General features: G+C 38.5%; 2 protein-coding genes across 2 annotated transcripts; one reads left to right on the top strand and one right to left on the bottom strand.

The window, feature by feature from the left end:
• Positions 1-32: 32 nt before the first annotated feature.
• LOC116161622 (glutamate-gated chloride channel-like) lies at positions 33-1,695 on the top strand. Its single transcript, XM_031475034.1, has 7 exons — positions 33-193; positions 241-403; positions 448-668; positions 709-791; positions 839-973; positions 1,021-1,376; positions 1,423-1,695. Exons 1-7 carry the CDS (start codon positions 138-140, stop codon positions 1,603-1,605), a joined length of 1,197 nt encoding a protein of 398 aa, XP_031330894.1. The 5' UTR covers positions 33-137; the 3' UTR covers positions 1,606-1,695.
• Positions 1,696-20,973: 19,278 nt separating this feature from the next.
• LOC116161511 (polycomb group protein Psc-like) lies at positions 20,974-25,266 on the bottom strand. Its single transcript, XM_031474870.1, has 5 exons — positions 25,262-25,266; positions 24,544-24,639; positions 24,243-24,441; positions 24,050-24,130; positions 20,974-22,882 (listed from the first exon to the last, which is right to left on the bottom strand). The coding sequence occupies exons 1-5, from the start codon at positions 25,264-25,266 to the stop codon at positions 21,182-21,184; spliced, it is 2,082 nt and encodes a 693-aa protein (XP_031330730.1). The 3' UTR covers positions 20,974-21,181.
• Positions 25,267-25,975: the final 709 nt, after the last annotated feature.

The following is a 25,975-nucleotide window of genomic DNA, read 5'->3' as shown; positions in this document are numbered from 1 at the left end:
CAATTTCGCGAATTCGTTTAGCGGTCTAATTTTAATAACAATAAAGCAACGATTAGCTTTAACGAGACTTAAAAGGATAACGAGGTGCTTGGCTCCTATTTAAATGCGAGAGCGCGAAAGTGAATAAGAGCAAAACAATGAGGGCGATCGCTTTACTAAGTCTTCTGCTGTGCAGCGCGCTGATGTCGGATGGGTAAGCGCGTTTACGAAAGGGTCGATTGGCAAAAAATTACCTTCCAGCTCGAGAACCATCCCCGAACTGAAACTGGAGATTTTGAACCAGATCCTGCCGAAAAACGAGAATGAGATTATGATCGCTCCGGGGAATTTGACGAAGGATTGCACCGAGGTCGAGGCAACGCTCTACGTGCTCAACATTGACGAAATCAACGAGCTGAAGGGGGTAAGTCTTCCGATTTCAGAGCGAATTCAACGGTTTTGGGTTAGGAAATTACGCTCAGAATGTACTTTCGGCAATACTGGAAGGACTACAGGTTGAAATACCTCCCGAACCCTCTTTTTGAGTACGTTCTAATCAACAATGATGACGCAATTTGGGTGCCCGACACCTTCTTTCCGAGCGAGAAGAAATCGCGCTCCTTCGACTCCCTACGTCCTAACGTGCTGATCAAGATCTTCCCCGACGGATCAGTTACTTACAGCAAAAAGTAAGTAGCGATTACGGGTCGTTTCGGCTAACCCGCGCAGACTTTCAGTAACCCTAAACTGCCCGATGGATTTCGACAGCTACCCCTTCGACCGGCAGGTGTGCAACATGCGCTTGGAGTCTTGTAAGCTGTACCCTTCGGTTAGATAGCGCCTAACTCTGGATTTACAGATGGCAGCACCGCGGAGCACATGAAGCTGAAATGGAAGGCGGAGAATCCGCCAGTTGGAATCTACTCAAAGAACCCGGTGCCGGTCTTTCGGCTGCAAAAGCTGGTCAGCTCCTACGGAATGGTCCACATGCAAAGTATCGCGACACGTCTGGGTTTAACAAAACTGATCGCCCACTTTTAGAGAACTACAGCTTCTTGGCGGCGGACTTCTACTTCAGCCGCAGCTTGAACTACAGCATGTACAACATCTACTTGCCAGGCATCGCCATGGTGTTCCTGTCGTGGTTGCCGTTTTGGATGAACAAAAAGATGATCACCACCCGCCTCCTTTTGAGCGTGGGAGCTCTGCTCTCGTTCTTCGCCATGCTCTGTCGATTTGGCGAGAGGCAACCGCAGTCGCGGTACTCCAGCTCCATGCTCTGGTTTTCGGGCACCTGCACGTCGTTCCTCATCCTGTCGTCGGTGCTCTCCGTACTGGTCCACATTTTCGATCGAGATAATGTCGCACCGATTAAAATCGTCGAAAATGGAGAGGGCGTGAGTATCGCACGGTCGTAGAGATCTTCCTAAGGGATTTTTTCAGGAAATTGAAGTAAAAAAGCTGAGCTTGAAAATGATGATGAAAAAGCTGCCAAGCGAAATTGGTTGGTTCGACTTTGGAGCACGTGCTGTTTTTCTACTCGCGTTCGCCTTGTTTTGCGTGATTTACTTTGTGTCATCGGGCGCCTTCAGTGCGGACGAGGCTATTCCTGTCACCAAATCATAATATCATAACTACTTCCGCTAAAGTTATTGTTAATGATTGCATTTGAAAACGCTTAATAAACGAATAATACAATAAAATCATCCATAAGTAGCAGGACTTTAGAGACTCAAGGCTCTTGCAAGACCTTCAAAAAGCTTTCCCTTTTAACTGGAAGTGAAGGCGAATGCACGCGTTGTTTAAAGCGATAATTTTGAACCGTTTTGAGAAGTTATCGGGCGCCATGGCTTAGGGGAATTGATAAGATAGGAGTAGAATTTACAAGAGATATCGTAGTTTTAACCTAACTAGCACTCTAACCTAACCTCACTAATACTTTATCGTAATCTTCAACCTCCTCGCACATCATATTCTCCTGATACAAGATTTCTCACCTAACCTAACTAGCACTCTAACCTAACCTCACTAATACTTTATCGTAATCTTCAACCTCCTCGCACATCTTATTCTCCTGATACAAGATTTCTCACCTAACCTAACTAGCACTCTAACCTAACCTCACTAATACTTTATCGTAATCTTCAACCTCCTCGCACATCTTATTCTCCTGATACAAGATTTCTCACCTAACCTAACTAGCACTCTAACCTAACCTCACTAATACTTTATCGTAATCTTCAACCTCCTCGCACATCATATTCTCCTGATACAAGATTTCTCACCTAACCTAACTAGCACTCCAACCTAACCTCACTAATACTTTATCCTAACCTTCACCTTCTCGAATATTCACCTGATACACTGTTTCTCACTTAACCTAACTAGCGATAAAGACGATAAATAAATAAGTAAATAAATAAATAAATAAATAAATAAATAAATAAATAAATAAATAAATAAATAAAATAAATAAAATAAATAAAATAAATAAATAAATAAATAAATAAATAAATAAATAGATAAATAAATAAGTGAAATGTTGGGTCTTGATAATCTTCAGATGGTTTGGAGGCTTAAAAACCTCAGGGGGCGTTTTAGATTTTTAAGACTTCTAGCATACTTCCGGCTGATGTTCCCAATTCTCCCAAGACTCATGACAAGAGATGGAGATTTTGAAGACTTTCCTGAAGGATTTTAAAAACTTAAGCGGAAGAGTGCAGAGGAAAGGGTGCAAAGGGAACAGTGTAGCAGGAAGAGTGCAGGCAGAAAGGTGCAACATAGTGAAGAGTGCAAGAGGAAGAATGCAGGGTGAAGAGTGCAAGGGGAAAAGTGCAAGCTGACGATTGAAATGGGTAGAGTGCGGGGGGGAAGAGTGCAGTACGAAGGAGTAGGGAGAGAATGCAGGGGAAATAGTGCAGGTGGAGAAGTGCAGTGGGAAAAGTGCAGGAAGATGAGTGCAAGAGGAAGAGTGCAGCGCGACGAGGACAGGGGAAAAGTGCAACGGGAAGAGTGCAGGGGAAAGGGTGCAAGGGTAAGAGTGTAGCCGGAAGAGTGCAGCGTGAAGAGTGCCGGAGGAAGAATGCAGGGGAAAAAGTGCAAGGTGACGATTAAAACGGGAAGATTGCGGGAGGGAAGAGTGCAATAGGAAAGGCAGAAAGGAGAAAATGCAGAGGAAAGAGTGCAGGAGGAGAAGTGCAGAGGAAAAAGTGCAGGAAGAAGAGTGCAAGAGGAATAGTGCAGCGGGAAGAGGGCGTGGAAAAGTGCAGCGGGAAGAGTGCAGGGGGGAGGGTGTAGCGGAAAGGGTGCAGGGAAAAAATGCAGCTGGAAGAGTACAGGAGGAAGAATGCAAGGGGAAGATTGCAACGAGAAGCGTGCGGGGGGAATAGTACAGCAGAAAAGGTAGAATGCAGGGGAGGGCGCGCAAAGGGAAGAGTGCAGCGAGAAAAATTCAGGGGAGAAAGAGATGATTGAAACGGTAAGAGTGCGGGGGAAGAGTGAAGTGGGAAGGGTAGAAGGGAAAGAGTGCAGGAGGAGCAGTGTAAAGGGAAAAGTGCAGGAAGAAGAGTGCAAGAGGAAAAGTGCAGCGGGAAGAGGGCAGGGGAGAGTGCAACGGGAAGTTTGAAGAGGAATGCGAGTGTGGCGGTAAGAGTGCAGGGGAAAAATTGCAAAGGGAAAAGTGCAACGGGAAGTGTGCCAGGAGAAGATTGAAAGAGAGGGGGAAGAGTTCATGGGAAAGAGTGAAGCGGTTCAGAGTGCACGGGGAATAATGCAACGGGAAGAGTGCAGGGGGAAGGGTGTAAGAGGAAGGGTGTAGCGGAAAGGGTACGGGGAGAAAAGTGCAGCTGGAAAAGTACAGGAGGAAGAATGCAAAGGGAAAAGTGCAAGGGAAAGATTGCAACGGGAAGAATGCGGGGGGAATACCTAGTGCAGCAGAAAAGGTAGAAGGGGAAGAGTGCAGGGGAGGGAGCGCAGAGAGAAGGGTGCAGCAGGAAAAGTTCAGGAGAGAAAGTGCGTCGGGAAGAGTGCAGGGAAAAGAGTCTATCAGGAAGAGTGCAGTGAAAGGGTGCAGCGGGAAAAGTTGAGGGAGAAAAATGCAGCGGTAAGAGTGGTGGGGGAAGAGCGCAGGGGGTAGAGTGCAAGGGGAAGGTTGCAGCGGGAAAAGTGCAAGGAGAAGAGTGCAAGAGGAAGAGTACAGCGGAAAGAGGGCAGGGGAAAGTGCAGCGGGAAGTTTACAGGGGAATGAGTGTAGCGGTAAGTAGTGCAGGGGAAATGCAACGGAAAACGTGCAGCAGGAAAAATACGGAGGGAAAAGTACAGGGGGAATATTGCAACGGGACGAGTGCGGGGGGTATACAGTGCAGTAGGAAGGGTAGAAGGGAAAGAGTGCAGGGGCTTTTCTGACTTCCAAAATTCTGGCGACCCCCAACACTATAGTTCTCAAGACTATCAAAACTGCCAAGAAATTGACGCCCCTAAGATTTTCAGCGCCATATCTCCAAGGCTCTCAACACTCGTGATTCTGGACACTTTCAAGATTTTCAAGATACTGACTTTCCCCTTCTTCCTCTCATGACTCTAATGCTATCAGTATTTCAATATTCTAAATACTTAGATACAACACTGATAAAAACTCAAAAAATACTCAAAATGAAAAATGTAAGATTCTCAAGATTTAGAAGCTCCCAACATTGACAAAACTACAAACTTTTCAAAAACTTCCGCTTCTGTGCTCTATTGTATTCATCAATTTGAAAATCCCGAATTATCTCAAAAGCAATTTGAGTTACCTACCTTTAATTAGGCACTTTCGGAAATTTTCCAAATTCAATTCAATTCATTTACTTATTGTGCTCAGTAATTAGATAGTAATTATTGTATTCGTTTTCTGAAAATTCTGTAGGTATTTATTAGACGTCCAAAATAGCAATCCCGTCGTTTTCAAGGAAACAATACAATATAATACAATATTGTATTCTATTCCGAACTTCATTTTATTTCGTGCGTCGCGTCCTACAATGATTTGTTTCTCTTTATCTATCTATTGTTTCCGTTAAAGTGACTATACCGTAACTCTTAAAGATTAAAGGCAAACTTACCCTAGTCGTTCAAACCGAAACCTATTTAAATGTCAATTTAACATCTGCTATAAAATTTAAAAAAATTTTGGCCATGGAAAACAGGAACTAATCAAATCGGAAATGCCAAAATTAAAGTTTGAATTACCCACCCACAGGTATTGGAATAATATTGTTATTTAAAACTTCAGCTGCCAAGGTATAACCATTGTTTAAATAAACAATGGTATAACCATCCTTTTTTACCAAAATTCGACTACACCAAAATTTCTCGGGAAAACACTTTTTCTTATTAATTTGGGTGCGTAGAATCCAAATCAATTCGTACTTTTTTGATCAGACTTCTCAATCAAAAGTTATAGACTAGAAACCAATTTCGAAAAAAAATTCAAAGGGCTGTAACTTTTAAACTAGTAGCCCAATCTTGGAACTGTTTGAAATTATGGAATTCTACAGGCCACATTCTATAAGAAAATTTTTTTTCCGGGTCGATCTGAGACAATTTTTTTTTCGGGCTCAAAAAAAGCAGTGTATAACCTTCCTTTTTACCAAAAATCGACTACACCAAAATTTCTCGGGAAAACACTTTTTCTTATTAATTTGGGTGCGTAGAATCCAAATCAATTCGTACTTTTTCGATCAGACTTCTCAATCAAAAGTTATAGACTAGAAACCAATTTCGAAAAAAAATTCAAAGGGCTGTAACTTTTGAACTAGTAGCCCAATCTTGGAACTGTTTGAAATTATGGATTCTACAGGCCACATTCTATAAGAAAATTTTCTTTCCGGGTCGATCTGAGATAATTTTTTTTTCGGGCTCAACAGTGGGAACATATAATTACCTATACAACTTATCGTATTATAATTAATTAACGATTAACGTGAATGGGGGCGTTACTCGCTAGTATTGATTTTTTGCTAACGATTACACAGCATGTGTCGACATCTATCGAAAACAGCTAACGTTTACCGCAACAGCGCGAGCTAACGCAATGCGCCCAACAGATGGCGGAAGGGCGTACAACCCCAAAACAGCAACGTATTGATCCAATTCTTCTACAAATCGGAGATATTTACAAAGTAGGTACCTAATTACTCATAATTACTTAACGCCCAAAATTATCGAGCGTTCGCAGACTTGTACAGAAACGAAAACGTGGAAAAGAATTCAAGCGCATTATAAAAATAGATAAGCGAACATCTGTCAAGGTTTTCATTTCGTGTTAAAGGCAAAGTAACCTAACCAGTTTTTTTACATTGTTATATTCTCGGTTACGGTTGGGCCACGTTGCCCCGCCCAACGAACGCCCACTAACGGACGATTGGTCGAGGGGCTATTCTAATCACGCGATTGGACAACGTTTCTCAGCCAAAAGTGTGATTGTTTATCTGGCAAACTGTAATTGTTTATAAAAATCGAATTGAACTACGACGATCGGGAGGAAAAGGCCGATCTGGGGGAATTTTTTGAAAATTTTCCCACCATAAATTTGATTACAGGCTTTGAATTACGTCATCCTAAAGTACATATGTGGTCGCTGAAAATTATCTGGGAATTAATTAATTTAATTTGCTGCTGATAATTATCTGGTTGTTGTTTTACTCTTTCTTGGGGTAGGTAATACTTTTTTTATCGGTCAATTTTTTTTTAAGTTTTTATTTAGATCCTTAGCATTTAACGAAGGGAATGAATACTTATATAGGCCTAATTTTCTGTCGAGAATTGCAGGAAACGGAAAATAACCAGATATTTTTTGTTTTGGTGAGCGGCTGAGCGCCCCTCTGTACCTCGCGTGTACCTACCTAAGTTACCTACTTAAGGTACCTATAGTCTGTCTAAAATTGACGCGAAGTAATAAATTATAAATTAGTGAAATAGAAATAGTATTTTTGTATGGAAGTGATTCTCTGTCTGTGTCTATCGGGTAAATTTATTACTTCGCGTCAATTTTAGACAGACTAAGTATAAGTACCAGATGCTAATTAAGGGCGATAACGTAATAGATTAATACATTATAGGTATAACTAAAAGTTGTAGGTACATATTTTATGCCGTTTTTTGAATTTTAAATAGGTATATTATGGTAGGTAGGTAGGCACCAATATACCTACTGCGTGTAGGTATTCAAAAAGTAAGAAATTTTCTGATGAATTTGTGCCGTTTTATGCCGTGCTAATAGGTAGGTAAAATACGGGACAACAAATAATACAAAAAAACACAAAATGAGGGCACAAAAAGTTGTCTTACTTACCTACGTGTGAAATTGGAATCTTCTGCTATATATTTAATCTACACTTAAGGCGCAAGAAGCACAATACCTACGGCACAAATTAAGCACAAAATTGCGGTACCTATACAGAAAAATATTTTATTTTATACCTACCACATACTTACCTACCTATACCTACCTACCTATACAGTTGAATAGGTAGGTAATTCAAAAACTAATAAGGGCGCAAATTGTGGCATAGGTAACATAGCACAAAATAAGCACCAAATCAGGTAAAAACGATTTCTTATTTTTAGAACACTAAGTACCTATAGGTAGGTATAGGTAGGTACAGGTAGTTATTTCTAGGTACGGGCTGGGAGTCCCATTCTAAATACATAGTTGAATAATGCAAAAACAACAAGAACACAAATTGTAAATCATACGGCACAAAATTGCACAAAATTATCCTAAGCATTGGACACAAAAGGATATCTTATTTTGGAACATGTACCTAGGTACGCGTTGGGAGTCCCATTCAAAATAATTGAATAATTGAAAAACAACAAGAACACAAAACGTGAATAATACGGCACAAAATTGCACAAAACACCTAAGCATAAAACACAAAGGAATATCTTATTTTGGAACCCCAAGTAGGTACCTACCTATAGGTACCTACAGTAGCTGATGCGCATATGAAGTTTGAGTCCCATCTAAATATAGGTACCTATTTAATTTAGAGCATCGATAAGAGCACATGTCAAAAGTATTACAATGTTCTCCTTTTAAAAACCAAATTAGAAAAATTCTTCAATCAATGGTGCTATACACACTGGATGATTTCTTTACGAATATCAAAAAATGCTAGTCATATTTAAAAAAAAAATAATAATAAATAAATAAATTTTAATATATAGGTACACCTATTTACATTTCTTTTTTAGGTACCTATAGATATATTTATATTATTTATTGTACTTTATTGTGTTTTTTATTTATGTTGTTATTGTGTGACAGTTACACCACATTCGTGGTTGAAATAAATGCTTCTTGCTCTTCTTCTTATTCCATATATACCCACCTAGGCATATGTATACCTACCTATACTTAGTGAAATAATCTAAAACCTAATAAAGGCACAAAGTATGTACCTATCATACAGAGTAAAATAGCACAAAATTATACTGCACAAAATTGGGCCACAAAGAGACATTTTCACCAAGGATAGTGTACTTATGCACGTGAAATTTAAGACATAATTCAAAGACCAATCAAGGCACAATATATGTACCGTACGGCATAAAATATGTCAAATTAAGCACAAAATTAGTCAACGAAAAAATGTCTTATTTTATACCACGAAGTATGCGTGAAATTAACATTCCATTCCACCTATACCTAATAACAGCGTAAATTGTGTGTTATATGGCACAAAATCGGCACAAAATTAGGCCACAAAGCTAGATTTCTTCGCCGCGAGTAGGTATGCCTTCACTCGTGAAATTGAATACCTACTCGTTTCACACGGTTGAAGAATTCAAACTCCAATCGAAGCACAAAATGTGTACCTATCTATAGGTAGTAAGTACGACATAAAATACCTGGTGCATTAAGCACAAAATTGAAGACTGAAGTACGAAAAAATTTCTTAGGTAGGTATATTTTATAACACGAAGTATAGGTACCCTTATATACAACCTACAGTTGAATAATTCAAAAACTAGGTACCCAGATTCAAATTGTTTTATCATAAAATAGTGCAACATTAAGAGAACAAAGATTTATTATTTTTGATAGGTACCTACCTGTACTTAGGTATACCTACTGCTTATAGGTATAAGTATGCCATTTTAAAAAGTTGAATAGGTAGATATAGGTATACCTGTGCCGAGTGGTAAGTATAGGTACCTATATACCTATACCTAACACCAACATCTCTCAAAGGCAACAATATAACACAAAATGTGTATCATGCGGCACAAAATTGCACAAAATTTGCATAGGTAAATTTTGGGCACAAAAAGACGTCTTATTTTAGAGCACCCAGTAGAGGTAACTATATATTGGTACGCGTAGGTACCTACCTATAGGTAGGTAAGTATATTATACGGCACAAATCTCAAACCTACCTATAATTATTGTGATTATAATCACAAACATAGGGATAAAAGATGCCTTTTTGTTTTTGGATTATGTAAGAACATTCAACTGCCGTATAGGTATGGTATAAGTAGGTACCTAATATAGGTACCTAGGTATATCGTACGGAATAAAATAGCACAAAAAAGTTAAGCACAAAATTAGTAGGTACCTATCTACCTATACTTAGGTATCTACAGTTACCTATAGAATTATTCATCGTTTTAAAAAGGAGCTTCAGATTCACGCGTATATACTTGGTGTTCTAAAATTAGAAATTGTTGTAGGTACCTAATTTTGTGCTGATGTTTGATGCCGTGTGATAAATATTTTGCGTTCTTTTGGTTGTCCATCCGCTCTACTACTGCAGTTTTCAATATGTACAGGGTGGTGCCTAGCGCGACGCAGCATAACATAGGGATTTCACATAGGGATTTCAATGGTAATTTCTTTATAGTCAATTTGTAATTTTTTATTTTGTGGATTTCGACGGTTTTGAAAAACGGAAAGTTATAAGCAAGGCAAGGAATAATATGCACTTCAACATGTAGAAATATGCGCATATATATGCACAAAAATACTGATAATTATGCACCAAATATGCATCATGTTCTTTTAAAAGGCACAATTTTTCCACAAATTTTGTATTTAAAACAACAGGTTGCAACAACTTCATAGTATAATTTTCAAAAAAAAAATGCACAAAATATAACTTAAAACTAATTAATTTCAATTTACCTACACTACCCTTTGATAACAACGAGAAGGAAAATGCTACTAAGTAGGTACTGCTTCGTAAAACTCCAAAGAAAAACTAATAATAACGGCAGCGACTACAAATGCAGACGTAAAAACTGCAAGCTTTTTATGCAATCGTCGGAATTTATGACTCACTAAGATGCATAAAACCCGTAGCGTCGACTTATGAACAGGAAAGGGCAAAAGTTTCTTGCTTTGCAATTTTATAATAGGCCAGAGACAAAAATTCTTTAGAAATAACTACACAGGGATCAAAAATGGTTGAATATGCTCTTGATAATATTTTATGCACAAGGGCACTGAAATATGCAAAATATGCAAAAATTAATTGGGTTATTTGAACTCTATTCAAGTTGATCAGTCCAGATCCAAAAGCACACACATCATGGCATATTATTAATTTAAAACATGCATTTGCATAAAATCACTGCCTTGGTTATAAGTAGGTAATCGTATGAACAGATGCAGTATTTTTTTCTCTAAAAAAAAACGTATTTAGACATTTGCTCTAAAATAATTTGGGGAGCTAGTAATTGCCTATAAAGAAATTACCTTTGAAATCCCTATGCTGCGTCGCGCTAGGCACCACCCGGTATTAGGTACCTACCTAGTGCGTTATTTTAAAATTTTTTAAATTTCTTTAATTTTTTCGCATTTCGGATTCTGCAAATCCTCTAGACCCTTAGGTATACATTTTTAAAAGTCTTCCTAATATCCCTTGAATTCATTCGAGTGATTAGTTTCTTCCAATTTATCATAATTTGTATTTTTTTCGCTTCTTCAAATTCTACCAACTCCTTGGATCTTCACGCCCTTCAAATTTTTCAAATTCTTCAGATTCAACGGATTGTTTAAACACATATAAATTTTTTGTAACTTTTGATTTCTTTAAATTTTACCTGCCCTTTAGATTCTTCAAATTCTTAAGCTCACTTTTACAATTTTTTATTTTAGGTATCATACTCTATTTTTTCGTTTCTTCAAATTCTTCAGATCCAACATGATCGCCAGGATTCTTCCCGTTTAACGAGCAAGTCCGATTTATGAGACCTTATTCGTTTTTATTCATCAGACCTTTTGAGCTTCCCTTTTTTAGACATACCACGCACACAGGCGTTTGACTGGCAAATAAATAATACATCTTAGTAAATAATCCAATCAGTCTAGTCGTAAAAAAGTTTCTTAAATAACTTCTCAACAAACTCACTAGGTACTTCACTCGGCCATCTTTTATTAAAATTGCTTAACTATACTTCTGCACACTTTATTTAGATACCAACGAAATACGTTTACACATCATAAACAGGCCGACCGCCCGAAAAAATTTTGCCGTAAAATCACTGAACCTAACACGCTCTCAAACTAAACTATATTCCGATTCTTCAAATTACCTATTTATGCTTCAGCTTCTTCAAATACTTTAAATCAATGGGACCGTTAAGATCTCTCCTGTACATTAAATTCGTCCGACTTTTGTGACTCATCAAATGCTTCAGTCTACCAGATTATTGAATTTTTTTTGGTTTCTTCGAAATCTTTGCTTTGGAAGCTTCGGATTCGGATTTTTGCGTTTGGGTTTAGGTTTTTGATTTCTTTGTGAATTGATTCAGATTTCACATTGATAACGTGTGCTAATATATACTTATGTTGACGGAGGGCGGGGGTAGAGTAGTAGGCCTTGAGGCTAATTCGCCTCTGTCGAGATATTTTGGTGTCCAATTCGCAACAAAAATTGTTATATTCGTCAATCGTGATAAAGTTGCCTATCCACCCTCCGCACTTGGCTGTAATTCGATAGATATGCGAAATATGTCGCACAAAAATAGGGAATATCGTTTCCATGAGAACTAGTCGTAAAACACGAAGGCGGTAGTTTTATGTTTCAATAAAATGAACTGTTTTCATAACTATAAAATTGGTTCGTTGCAGAAAAACTGAAAATAACGGAAACAACGCCTACTATACGCGATAATCTGACCACAAATCAAAACCATCAACCCGTTTTAATTAAAATAACTAAAGCCGCGTTTATACGTGCCGAAACTAGCGCGCTATTTACATAATCCTTATGTAAACTCTGCACGAAACGCTAGCCGTAATTAGATAAAAAGAACGCTCGCAGTACATTGCGATTACGTCACCCCCATCGCACGCATTCCTCACCATTTCGTCATGCTCCCCCCTTATCTTTGGCTACACTCTTATTGCAGTTCGAGCGTGTTTGTTCGACAAAAAAAAACCTGGCCGATTTCTCTGCGTAAACACGGCTTTCGGCCACGCTTCTCTGCAATACGAAACAATTTCCTGCACAAAACTGGAAGCATCGCCGAGAGTGACGGCTGGATGGGTACCCTACGCGCGAGAGCGAGACGACCGGCCGCGTTGACCGAGTGCCGAGCGAGTCCGTAATTTACCACGAGCGAGAAAAGGACGGACGGCTAGTTTAGGCAATATCGCTTGGTCATTATCCTTTAGTGTCGTGCATCGTCGTTTAGCTTCGTACTTTAAATGTAATTGCATGTGAATCATGCTACCGTAAAGGCCGTAGAGATCTATAAATAGTTAATCTACGTCCCTTTCTAACCGTCTTTATTTACACGCTAATTACTAATTGAAGTGACAAGGATGGACACGCGGTGGATTTCTTCCGAATTCGAGATAAAATTCTTGTGGAGATCTCAGCTTCCAAAAGCGGATTTACAAAGCCCTTTCCGCAGCTGGCGCACACTTTCGACAGGCTTCCGTCGGAAAAATTGCGCCTACGACGAGAAAAAGAGCGCGAAAAGGCCTAAGGGAAGTTTTTAGTGGCGGAATTCGCCGTTTAGTTGCAAGCTGCAGCGCGGATTATAAAATTTTAAGGGGCGATAAAGCGAAAATATAAGGGAAATGTATTAAAAAAGTTTTCGTGTGCCCATGGAAATTGTGTTAGGTCTCGGTGTAGGCTTTTTGGTCGTTAATAAGTTTGCCTATTGTCTTCTACAGAGAATCCGAGCTGATAAATTTTAAATGATCTATCATTTACGAAGGCATTGAACCACCCCATAAACTTTACCCTCATTTTATACCTACTGTTCATTTAAATCTTTTAAATGTAACGTCAAAGACATACCTACATTTAAATTTACGAACCCAAACAAATTTCATTGTGGATTTTCCAATAAATCCCTTTTCCTGCATGTATTGTGCGCCGTTGTAATGTAGTTTTTTACTCAAAAAGTAAAGGACTTTACTTCTGTTTTGTGGTGGGGTTCTCATCGCATAAAGCCGCTTAAACACTGGGAAATCTTGACGGCAAGACTATATTTCGGATTCCAGACGCACCTCCGCTCCGGGCCCCGAGAATGCCTCCCTCCCCCTGGTGGTTCTCTCACAAACACTCTTTTTCTACATTCATCATGCAATCATTTTCATATATTCATAGAAACTAAAATGTTCGGACACTGGGTGTATTCAATAATCCCCCCCCCCCCCCCCCCCCCCCCGACTCCTGGTTCCACGTACGCTCACAAAACGTTATAACTTGAGCGCTCTTGTGATACCGTTATAAACAAGATACGAGGAATCAGACACGATTTTTTTGCCACTCGGCTCGTATTCGGAAACGAGACTTTTAATCCGGCTCATATTCAATAGCATTGATCCTTGAACGCATAGAAATCGATTGGCGAAACTTTGACTTCGCTGTCTCTTTTCGTTCCCGAATTAGACGAGGAACAGACGCTCAGACGGCCTAAGCCATCACATAAGACCATGTTTTTCAGGATATCCGTTTCAAGGTGAGCACGCGAGTTAAGGGTAATTAAGAAGCGATTAAGGCACTAACTCCCCCCCACCCCCACCGCCCCGCTGAAATTTGATTTATGTGAGAAACGGTCTCATTGATTAATTTCATAGACTTTGAAAATCAAAGAAAAGAAACTTAATTAATTTGCTTATTGAATCTATCCAAACATTGATTAACTTTAATTGAATTAGTATTCAACTTAGCCAATTAATTATAAATTGGTTTGTCGTTTGTAATTGTTTCAATTTTTCAACAATGAATTTGTAAATTTTTTAAAAGCTTTTTGTGTTCAACACGTACCTACACACATTTCTGGCGACTAAATTCTGGCAAATTTGTAGCCTAATCCCACTTAATTTTCTACAATTTGAAATTAAGACAGCACTAAACATGCTATAGTGTTATCAGTCAGAGTCTGTGCCTTAATTAATTAAGTTAATTTGCAATGAATTAATCAATTAAGCTAATTCTCAATTAAATAATTAATTAACAAACGAATTCACGCAGAGTGTGGCTAATTTGTGGCCTTATCGCACTTTATTTTCAACAAATTGAAATTATGACAGCACTAAACATGTTTCTGCCTGAACTATTTAAGTTAATTTGCAATCAAGTAATTAATTAGCAAACGAATTCATACAGAATGCGGCTGATTTGTATAGCCCAATCGCAGTGAATTTTGTACACATTAACACATTGAAATTAAGACGGCACTAAACAAACATGTTTTAGTGTTCAATCAGAGTTTGCGCCTTAATTATTTAAATTAATTTTCAATGAAATAATTAATTAGCAAACGAATTCATGCAGAGAGTGGCTAATTGGTTGCCTTATCGCACTCGATTTTCTACCAATTGCAATTAAGAGCACTAAACATGTTTCAGTGTTCTCAATCAGAGTTTCTGCCTTAATTATTTAAGTTAATTTGCAATGAAATAATTAATTAGCAAACGCATTCACGCAGAGTCTAGCAAATTTGTAGCCTAATATCGCACTTACATGTCTACAAATTGAAATTAAGACAGTACTAAACATGTTGTAGTGTTATCAGTCAGAGCTTGTGCCTTAATTATTTAAATTAATTTGCAATGAAGTAATCAATTAAGCTAACTTGCAATGAAATAATTATTTCGCAAACGAATTCGCTCAGAGTGTGGCTAATTTGTGGCCTTATCGCACTTTATTTTCTACAAATTGAAATTATGACAGCACTAAACATGTTTCTGCCTTAACTATTTATCTTAATTTGCAATGAAATAATTAATTAGCACACGAATTCACGCAGAGGGTGGCAAATAGGTAGCCTAATCGCACTTAATTTTCTACAAATTGAAATTAAGACAGCACTAAACATGATTTAGTGTTAGGTATCAATCAGAGTTTGTACGTTCATTATTTAAGTTAATTTGCAATAAAATAATTAATTACTAAACTCATTCACGCAGAGTCTAGCAAATTTGTAGCCTAATCGCACTTACATGTCGACAAAGTGAAACGAAGACAGCACTAAACATGCTGTAGTGTTATCAGTCAGAATTTGTGCCTTAATTATTTAAATTAATTTGCAATGAAGTAATCAATTAAGCTAATGTGCAATGAAATAATTAAATAGCAAACGAATTCGCTGAGAGTGTGGCTAATTTGTGGCCTTATCGCACTTTATTTTCAACAAATTGAAATTATGACAGCACTAAACATGTTTCTGCCTGAACTATTTAAGTTAATTTGCAATCAAGTAATTAATTAGCAAACGAATTCATACAGAATGCGGCTGATTTCTATAGCCCAATCGCAGTGAATTTTGTACAATTTAACACATTGAAATTAAGACAGCACTAAACAAACATGTTTTAGTGTTCAATCAGAGTTTGCGCCTTAATTATTTAAATTAATTTGAAATGAAATAATTAACTAGCAAACGAATTCACGCAGTGTGGCAAATTTGGAGCCTAATCGCACTTAATTTTCTACAAATTGAAATTAAGACAGCACTAAACATGTTGTAGTGTTATCAGTCAGAGTTTGTGCCTTAATTATTTAAATTAATTTGCAATGAAGTAATCAATTAAGCTAACTTGCAATGAAATATTTAATTAGCAAACGAATTCGCTCAGAGTGTGGCTAATTTGTGGCCTTATCCCACTTTATTTTGTACAAATTGAAATGAACTTAGGACTAAACACGATTTAGTGTTATCAATCAGAGTTTGTGCCTTAATTATTTCAGTTAATTTGCAATGAAATAATTAATTAGAAAACGAATTCACACAGAGTGTGGCTAATTTGTAACCTAATCGCACTTAATTTTCTACAAATTGGAATTAGAACAACACTTAACGTGTTTTAGTGCTATCATACAGAGTGTCTGCCTTAATTATTTAAGTTAACTCGTAATGAAATAATTAATTAGCAAACGGATTCGCGAAGAGTGTGGCTAATTTGTGGCCTTATCGCACTTACTTGTCTACAAATTGAAATTATGACAGCACTAAACATGTTTCTGCCTTAACTATTTTTTTGCTACTCGGCTCGTATTCGGAAACGAGACTTTTAATCCGGCTCATATTCAATAGCATTGATCCTTGAACGCATAGAAATCGATTGGCGAAACTTTGACTTCGCCGTCTCTTTTCGTTCCCGAGTTAGACGAGGAACAGACGGACAGACGGCCTAAGGCATCACATAAGGGCCACGTTCACTCACCAAGTCTTATTCTCTGAGCGCGCGTGTGATCTTTATAGAAAATAGTCATCAAAACGTGTGTCCCTTACTTCAAATGACCTTGGCGTAACGCGCAATGGTCTTTTCACGAAATGTACAGTGCGAGTACGAATGTGCATTACTCGTTTTGGGTATTGCTGTGTAAACAATGTCGGTTTGGGACGTTTTGTTTGGATGAAGGCCTTTGGAATGAATTGAGTTCATTAAAATTGTTCCTTATGCAATTTTATCGTGCATCTACTTACGAACTAACACAAAAGGTCTTCTTGGTTTACTTTCTTTATAAACGATAGATATTAATGCGTTTGTGACAGTTTGGAGATGATTTTGGGAGTTTTTCGCTTATTTTAGAAAAGATAAAGGTAATTGTTAGAGATACAGTGGCATGGATGGCTATTTTAAGTTTTTGATGAGTGTTCTGCATCAACGAGATATGATAATCAACGTCACTACAACCGTTAAAGGGGATATGAAGTAGAAAAACCAAGTCTTTGTGTCACGTGTTATCAAGTACATTTGTTTCCGTTAATTTAATTAGTGTGTTCGAACGTTATTCAGACATTTTAACTCGAAAACTGTAAGTAATTTTAAGTATTTCTTGGTAACTGTTATAATGTTTGTATTTGAACGCCCATGTGGGTTTTGGTTATTCGGATATATGTATTTTAACAGCCAACAGGACTGTAATGGTTGTTTTCATGCGTGCTTTGTAAAAATAAATGTTATTTGTGTAAAGTTGTGTGTTCACTCGCACCCTTTAACGACGAAAAGAGAAGTCTTATGCTCAATTACGATTAATTGTATTGATTCATGCCCAAAGTTCATTTTAAGTGTTTGCCAAAATTTGGTAACAGACCGTTTGGAATTTGAGGATTTTGATCTGGGCCACTGTCTGCCTCGAGTAAGGAATTTAAGGTCAGAATTAAATCGTTCTGCTGCGTCGAGCTCCTCAAGCCTAACTTTTCAATGAAATTTCTCTCACTACGCACAACCGGCACAAAAAAATAATTGAATACGGACGCAAACAAACTCCTTAAACTCCAAAAAGGTCATTTACCAAATTTGGAAAGCACTTGAAATGCACTTTGGGCGGGATTCAATAAAATTAATCGTAATTGAGCATGAGACATCTCTCTGAATCGTTAAAGGGATCTAATAAAGACACGACTTGCATCATTTTACATAAAAATTTCTTCTGCGACCGCAAACGAAATTAAACATGAAATCCTATTTAACCAAATTGGACCACAGCGTCCGAATAAACAAACCACGCTAATGCGTTCGATTATAAATTAAACAAATATAAAAAAATCTTAAGATTACCTTCGAGTTACAAAATTGCAATAACAATACACTGCCTTTTTTTGAGCGCCGAAGAAAAAATTGTCTCACATCGACCCGGAAAAAAATTTTCTTATAGAATGTGGCCTGTAGAATCCATAATTTCAAACAGTTCCAAGATTGGGCTACTGGTTCAAAAGTTACAGCCCTTTGAATTTTCTTTCGAAATTGGTTTCTAGTCTATAACTTTTTATTGAGAAGTCTGATCGAAAAGGTACGAATTGTTTTGGATTCTACGCACCAAAATTAATAAGAAAAAGTGTTTTCCCGAGAAATTTTGGTGTAGTCGATTTTTGGTAAAAAAGAAAGGTTATACACTGCCTTCTTTTGAACCCCGAAATAAAAAAAATTGTCTCAGATCGACCCGGAAAAAAAAATTTTCTTATAGAATGTGGCCTGTAGAATCCATAATTTCAAACAGTTCCAAGATTGGGCTACTAGTTCAAAAGTTACGCCCTTTGAATTTTTATTCGAAATTGGTTTCTAGTCTATAACTTTTGATTGAGAAGTCTGATCGAAAAAGTACGAATTGTTTTGGATTCTACGCACCAAAATTAATAAGAAAAAGTGTTTTCCCGATAAATTTTGGTGCAGTCGATTTTTGGTAAAAAAGGAAGGTTTATACACTGCCTTTTTTTGAGCCCCGAAAAAAAAATTGTCTCAGATCGACCCGGAAAAAATTTTCTTATAGAATGTGGCCTGTAGAATCCATAATTTCAAACAATTCCAAGATTGGGCTACTAGTTCAAAAGTTACAGCCCTTTGAATTTTTTTTCGAAATTTGTTTCTAGTGTATAACTTTTGATTGAGAAGTCTGATCGAAAAAGTACAAATTGATTTGGATTCTACGCACCCAAATTAATAGGAAAAAGTGTTTTCCCGAGAAATTTTGGTGTAGTCGATTTTTGGTAAAAAAAGGAAGGTTATACACTGCCTTTTTTTGAGCCCCGAAGAAAAAATTGTCTCACATCGACCCGGAAAAAAATTTTCTTATAGAATGTGGCCTGTAGAATCCATAATTTCAAACAGTTCCAAGATTGGGCTACTAGTTCAAAAGTTACAGCCCTTTGAATTTTTTTTCGAAATTCGTTTCTATTGTTTTGGATTCTACGCACCAAAATTAATAAGAAAAAGTGTTTTCCCGAGAAATTTTGGTGTAGTCGATTTTTGGTAAAAAAGGAAGTAGGTACTTAAATTCCAAGTTTCTCCATATGGAATTACAATAAATTCAATCTAGAAATTACAAAGTCATAGATCTTTGAAAATTGTTTAACTGAAGTTAAAGTACGATTTTTGAAAATTTTCCAAAAGGTCCATATTTCAATAATCTTGAAAAAGAACCTATTTGGTTTTTGAGGTCATTACGAATTATTCTGAGGGTAATGAGGTTTCCAAAAATTCCGTGTGTTATGTGAACTTAGATACAAATTTTCATTATTGTTTAGCTTGGACTTCAATGTCTAATTCTCAAAATCTTAAGAACTCACCACGCGATTTATAAAATATCGCACGCTAAGAGTATTTCATTAATTACGAAACCTTTTGATCTCTTTTTGGAAAATAAACATCTGATTTAAAAATTTCAGGTTGTGCTTTCTTATTTTCGAAATCTGAATGGCTAGTGATGAGGTTACCAAAATTTCAAACAAAATTCTTGAAATCAGGATTTGAGATAATGCTCTCTTATTTTTGAAATCTGAAAAGATAGGACCCACGAGGTTCTCCAAATTCAAACAATTGTGAAATTAGGAAAATTTGACTCGCAATACCAGAAAGGCAATTTTGAACATTGTAAAATTAAGCTTAAATTATTCATAAGTATTTAATTTTTAGAAATTTTCCAAATTTCAAAATCCTGAAAAACAAATGAACAATTAGAATCAGCCACAGTAGCGTCTAATTTCAAAATTTAATGATATTTACTTGTATTTTTAAAATCTAAACAAATAGGAGTTTGTCTAGTTTTTAAAAACTTGAAAGACAAAAAATTTGAAATGGGGAGACATTGTAAACTTAAGGCCAAATTGCAAATACTTTAGAACTCCCTAATTTTCTAACTGAGCGAACAGAATTTTAAAATCGAACGCCCTGGCATCTCATTCCAAAAACTTCAGATTATTCTCTTATTTTTGGGAAAAATAAAAAGTAGCGGTCATGGGGTTCACAAAATTCCAAAAAAATTTTGAAACTGCAAGAATTTCATTTTCAAAATTTTAGCAATACCAGAACAGTAGATTTTCAAAAAATTGTAAAGCTTAGTTTTCTCTTATTTTAAACTCTTAAAAAACTGAGGTCTGAAAATTAAAAAAAAATTAAGATAATATTTTAATCTTAAGATTAAAGAAATGTAATCCCTCAAAGATATTTTAGAAAATTCCTGAAGAAAAACAAATAAAGGTGGTAAAAAACTTGACCCTTTTCGTAAATCAGAATATTAAGATGTTGGAAGAAGTGGGAGGGGCGGGGAACTTTTGGGCAGCATTACAATAAAAATTTAAAAATACAGGAGTAGCATTTCACTCGGCATTTTGCCATTTTGTTTAATGAAAAACGTAGAATTGTTAAGTTTCTGATCCTGCAAATACTAATCTAATCCCGAATTTGTTAAATCCAAAATTGCAATTTGATGATTTCAAAAAAGTAATACTTTTGAATATCTGGACATTGGTAATTTAAAAATATGTGTTGATTCGCATTTTTCCAAACATGTTGCGAGTCATTTTTTGATCCAAAAATAAATTTCACTTACCTTATTGAGAACTCATTGACAACATTTTTCAAAAAATGGCAAATCGAAGAAAATCAAAGAGGCGTTGCGAATCATCCATCACTTTCCAGCTAGGACCCACACGTTGACTCACAATTTTTCAAAAAATCGTCGCGAGTCATTCCCTTCAAAAAATAAAAGTCACTCACCTTATTGGGTGGCTGAAGTCATTCGGAAGTTAAAAAAAATAAGCACGAGCTTAATTTTTTTTATTAAAAAATGAAAAATATATTACATTAGTAAACTTACCCTATCATTCACTAATTACATCCTCTCAAAAACATAATAATTTAAACCGTTAACAACGTAAAAAATGTTGAACCAATTAATTGGGAGACGCAAAATTCAACAAATTAAGTTTTTTTAATTATAAAAAAAAATCAACACGCATAAAGGAACGACTATGACTTTGTCAGACTTTTTAAATACTTCTCGTACTGCATCAGCGGACCGGGATTCATGTTCAGCCAGTTGTGGTGGTTCTGCATTTCGAAGTGCCGGTAGATCATCGCCTGCTGCATCGCGGCGAGCTGATTGGTGGCGTTCATGAGGTTCTGGGGGAAGTTGAAGTTGGCGGAGAGCTGGGCGAGGTTTTGGATGTTGTACTTTTCGAGGAGCTTGTCGGGACTGAGCGGCTGGCTGTTTTCGGTTCCGCTGCTCGTGACGACGTTCACGGCTAGTTTTGAGGCGGCCGGGATCGAGGAGGTCGTCCCGGCCTCCTTTTTTAAAGGCGGCTGCGACTTGGGGGAGGTGGGGTGCTTTGGGGCGGTTTCCGGTTTGGGGTTCGGCGTTCGCGGCGAGCTCTGCTTTGAGGAGGTGCTGGACGAGGGTATTTCGACTTCGAGCGGATTGGGGGAGGACTTGGATTGCGCGACCGACACCGTGTAGTTTAAACCGAGCGATGGGGAGTGGAGGCCGGTGACTGTCTGCTGGGGAGGCGATTTGGATGATATGTAACTGTTGAAGTCTTTGAGGGGAGGGTTGCCTCGCTCGGGGGTTTTCGTCTTTTTCGCGGCGGGCCTCTTTTTCACCTCCCCATTTTTCTCGTGCTTCTTGTACAGCTTCGAGGCGATCTCCAAGATGTTCGGTTTCGAACCGGAATCGCCTTTAACGATCGGAATCGTTTGAAATTTGTTGGTGAATTCCGGTTTGCGAATCGCCTCCTCGAACATCTTCTGGAAAGTCTGCGGAGTTCGCGGGTTAAGCTTCACGAAGTCGCGCGAGGAACTGCCCAGCTTCGTGGGGAGGTAGCCGGCCGAAGGTTTGCTGGGCGATTTCACCTCGGCCTTCTCCGTTGGTTTACCATCGGCGGGTTTTGAGGGGCTGGGTTTGGACGACGGGGATTCCGGTATTTTCAAAATTTCGATGTAGTTTTGAACGGGTTTTTGAAAGGGCGACTGGGTCGGGTCGTCCTTTTCGTTTTTGACCGTTACCGAAAGCGACGACGGTATGTTGATCTTGTAACTGTCGAAGAGTAGCGCCTGCAGATCGCTGTTGCCGTCTTCGGCAATTTTCGGCAAATTTGGTCCGTTCTGTTTCACGTTACTTAAGATCTGTTGCACCGTGGGGTTTTGTAAGGGCTTCGACGGGCTGGGGGACTTCTTAGGTTTTTTCGGTCTGTCTGTTTTTATAGGACTGCCCTTTCGTTTGGGGGCACTTTGAGGTGGAGGAAGGGGTGGGAGAGAGGGGCGCGGGGGAGGTTTCGGCAATTTGGGCAAGGAGGATTTCGCGGTTAGTTGGAAAGACTTCAGGAATTGCGACTTTTCCTGATCGACATCCGACACTTCCTTAACGGGGGACTGTTTTCGTTTTTGAGACTTTTGGGGCTGTTTTTTGACGTGCTGTTTCGTTATTTTTATGCCGATTTGTAAACCGTTCTTATCTGAGACTTTTTGAATTTTCGTAATTATTTCAAGGCCATTGTTTTGGTCGATCGTATTTCCCAACTCCTTTTCGCTGCTCTTCGATTTATCTTTGGATGTTTTGGAATCTTGATTGGCCGACTTCAGTTCCTTTCGGATTTGAGGCTGAATGAGATAGTCGAAGCTGTCCGAAACCAATTTTATGTCCGTAATTTTGAAAAAAAACTTCATCGGCTCGTTCTGAAAATAATAAGAATGACGTCACGATGACGTTCGGTGATTACAGGTGAAATGTACGAGGGGCGATTATTCTAAAAAGTCTTCGCCATTTCAGCGAGCATGCGAACCAAAATTGCGAAACACAAAACTGTCCGTATGTCAAAATGGCGGACTTCATCTTCTTGGACAACGGACTTTCACCGAATCCCTCAGGAATCGTAATAATCTAAAGCAAAGGCAAAGAGAAATTAATATGTCTGGACGTTACACGTCACTTGGAAAATAACGTCAACATGACGTAACAATCTGGATAAAATAATCGAGTTTGTCAGTTACAAAAACGGTAGGCGGTAACCCGAGACGGTACCGAAGTAGAAGGGGAACAGGTCCAACGAGACAAGAAAGACCTACTGCCCTGGTGGGAATCAATCCCAATGCCAGGTGCAGAATAAAGAATACGATCACGGTGGAGCCGGGGGTGGGGGGGGGGGGGTCATTTTTTACACCAATGCAATACCTCTCTTACTAACGTGCGGGTGGTAAAAATTACAGAGAGGGAGCGATTTCAAATGTAAAGTCAAATAAAAATCATCTCTGGGAAATTATTAGAATCTAGAATCTTTTAAGACGCCAAAAATGACGTGTAAACATGGCGTAACAGTCTGGATGCAAGATGCAGCATACTTACTCGCCAGTCACAAAAACAGAGCAAAACAGCAAAATTTCAAGCGTCGGTCCTTAGAAATTAATAAATCTAGTCTTTTAAAACCACACACGTCACTTGGAAAATGACGTAAACTTGACGTAACAGTATCGATAAAATATGCGGGTTTCAGGTAGAGGTTATACACAGCAAAATGTCCACCGTAAAATTAAATAAAGATCACTCTGAAAAATGAATAGTTCTAGAATCTGCCACACGTCACTTGAAAATGACGTAAATGTGACGTAACAATCTGGATAAAATTGTCGGTTTCCGAGGTAGAGGTTAGACGGACATTCTCAGTGGAAAGTCAAACAAATCGACTCTCGAAACATGACAAATTTGACGTTAAAATGACGTGACTAATATTTTAGACAGAATAATTCCCAATTCGGTTAAAAATGACCTGCTCAGAACATTATTTCGAGAAACGTTCCCGATCGCCCTCGTACATATAGTGAAGGGTGAAAAAGTAAAAGACTTACCCTTTTCCACGAGTAGATATATGCGATGTCGATTAGGGTGTAGTGATCAGGTAGCGGAACCCTCTTATAGAGAATATCGATCTGTAAAGAGACAAAAAGTGTCGGAAGGTTTATTTTTATTATACGCGAGCGGAAATTAGAAGTTACGTCTTTCATTGTTTTTGGGGACGTCAAGGAGGGACGTCGAACTTACGTAATACTGATTAGTGTCGACGTTGTACTTGTTGCGTATGAATTTCTTGAGTACTTCGATGCGGCACATTCCGGGACACTGGAGAAACCTTTTGATCGCCGAATTCTCCTCGACCTCGCCGCCCTGATTGCTCCTGTTGTTGTCGTTCTCTTTGTCCGTCGACTGCGGGATGAGGATCGCGCCCGGCGTGGAGTCGTCGCTGAAAGTAAATTTTTGAAAATTAGACGTGGCTTATCTAGTGCTGCGGACGTCGCCCGTCTCCGTTTATCAACTAAAAATAGTCGTCGGTTATCTCGCTTACGTGAGGATGTTGATGCCGCAATTAACATAAATTCGCGCCCGATTATCGCCCTTAAAACGGTCGTCCTTAGCGGTTGTATTTGTCCGTCGCCGCCTCCTTTAAAATGCGGCGGTGACAACTTGACTCAACGCGATAAACTTGTATTTAAAAATAACCCCGATTTTATCGCTCCTTTCATCACAAGTTCAATACATCATCTGTCGCACGAATTTTAATTAAATTGGATTGGACGCCGCTCTCAGTTGGCCTAATTTAAATAATCAAATTGCATAATTATACGATAATTAATTTGAAAACAACTTAATTTAGCCCTAAATATTAAAAATAGTCGAAATCCCACTTATAATTAACACCATTTAATTAATTAGGCGCAGTATTGTAATTTAAGCACAGAATTTATTAATTACTCAGGTAATTTGAAGAGCGTATAATTAATTAGAAACAGTATCAGTGTCCATTGACTAATTTAGTAAGTCGTAATTACCACTTCAAGAATGAAAACTTAATTTTAAAGTTGCGTTTAATTAATTAATCTCATAATTAAGAACAACAACGCAATTAAATGCAGGCATTAATTTATTACTAATGAATTGCTAGGATAATAGCGCTAATTAACAGAAACTGACATCTAGTTTTTCAATTAGAAACTTTTATCAGGAGAACATGAAGGATGATAGGCAGGTTTTTACATTTTTTCGCCATTCTGTGATCCTCATACCACATTTTTTTACAAGAGAATTACGTCACGCAAACATAAAAGTTCCCGTGCGGTGGAGGCATCCGTCGGGCGCATCCCCGGGTGGCGGATAGGGGGGGGGGTGCTTCGGTGTGGGTAGTGATGAAGGTCATCGTCGCGACACATAATGGTGCCCCTCGGATACAGGGCGACCTCCGAGTGGTGGCCGGGCTGGCAGTCAAACCCGGTGAGACCGCATTTCCGCACTACTCGTAAGAATTGTATGGACGATAATTCGAACAAACCCTCTCTGAGGGTCTCCTCGTCAGCCGAACCCTGAACAGGATCCGATAACGGAGCAGACTCCTCGAAAAAGGGGACGGCTCCAACGCAGGGCCTTATTCTAGGACCTGGTGGTATTTGTAAGAAGAATAAAACTGGGGCACAGAAGGCGGTGGTCAGTAAGCGCCGGCTCAAGGATAAAACCTAGGAGTGGGGAAGGCGACGCAACCGATCGAGACATCATACTCTTGGAGGAAAATTGTCAGTTAATGATCAAAGCCCGGGACGCGGTCACGACTAAGGAGGCGATACTGCGTGTGGTACCAGGAGGGAGGTGCAGAATGAACGCCACGTTGCCCGTCGACCGGCGGCGGCTAATGCACACGTGGATAGAGCGACGGCCGAAGAGGTAGCCAAGTGAGGATGGAATTAGGGGTTAGGAGCCGGATGTATTTCAAGTGCGGAAGAGGCGAG

The sequence above is a fragment of the Photinus pyralis genome, unplaced genomic scaffold, assembly GCF_008802855.1.
Source record: "Photinus pyralis isolate 1611_PpyrPB1 unplaced genomic scaffold, Ppyr1.3 Ppyr1.4_LG10, whole genome shotgun sequence".
NCBI classification, from domain to species: domain Eukaryota; kingdom Metazoa; phylum Arthropoda; class Insecta; order Coleoptera; family Lampyridae; genus Photinus; species Photinus pyralis.
The sequence above is the reverse complement of the archived record's forward strand: the minus strand, read 5'-3'. Positions and strand labels throughout refer to the sequence as shown.

Coding starts and splice junctions, on each gene's coding strand:
- LOC116161511 (XM_031474870.1), bottom strand. Junction 24,131..24,242: donor TCGACACTAATCAGTATTAC/GTAAGTTCGACG, acceptor GTCTCTTTACAG/ATCGATATTCTCTATAAGAG. Junction 22,883..24,049: donor ATATCTACTCGTGGAAAAGG/GTAAGTCTTTTA, acceptor TATTATTTTCAG/AACGAGCCGATGAAGTTTTT.
- LOC116161622 (XM_031475034.1), top strand. CDS start 138: ATGAGGGCGATCGCTTTACTAAGTCTTCTGCTGTGCAGCGCGCTGATG. Junction 404..447: donor AAATCAACGAGCTGAAGGGG/GTAAGTCTTCCG, acceptor GTTTTGGGTTAG/GAAATTACGCTCAGAATGTA. Junction 974..1,020: donor CGGAATGGTCCACATGCAAA/GTATCGCGACAC, acceptor GCCCACTTTTAG/AGAACTACAGCTTCTTGGCG.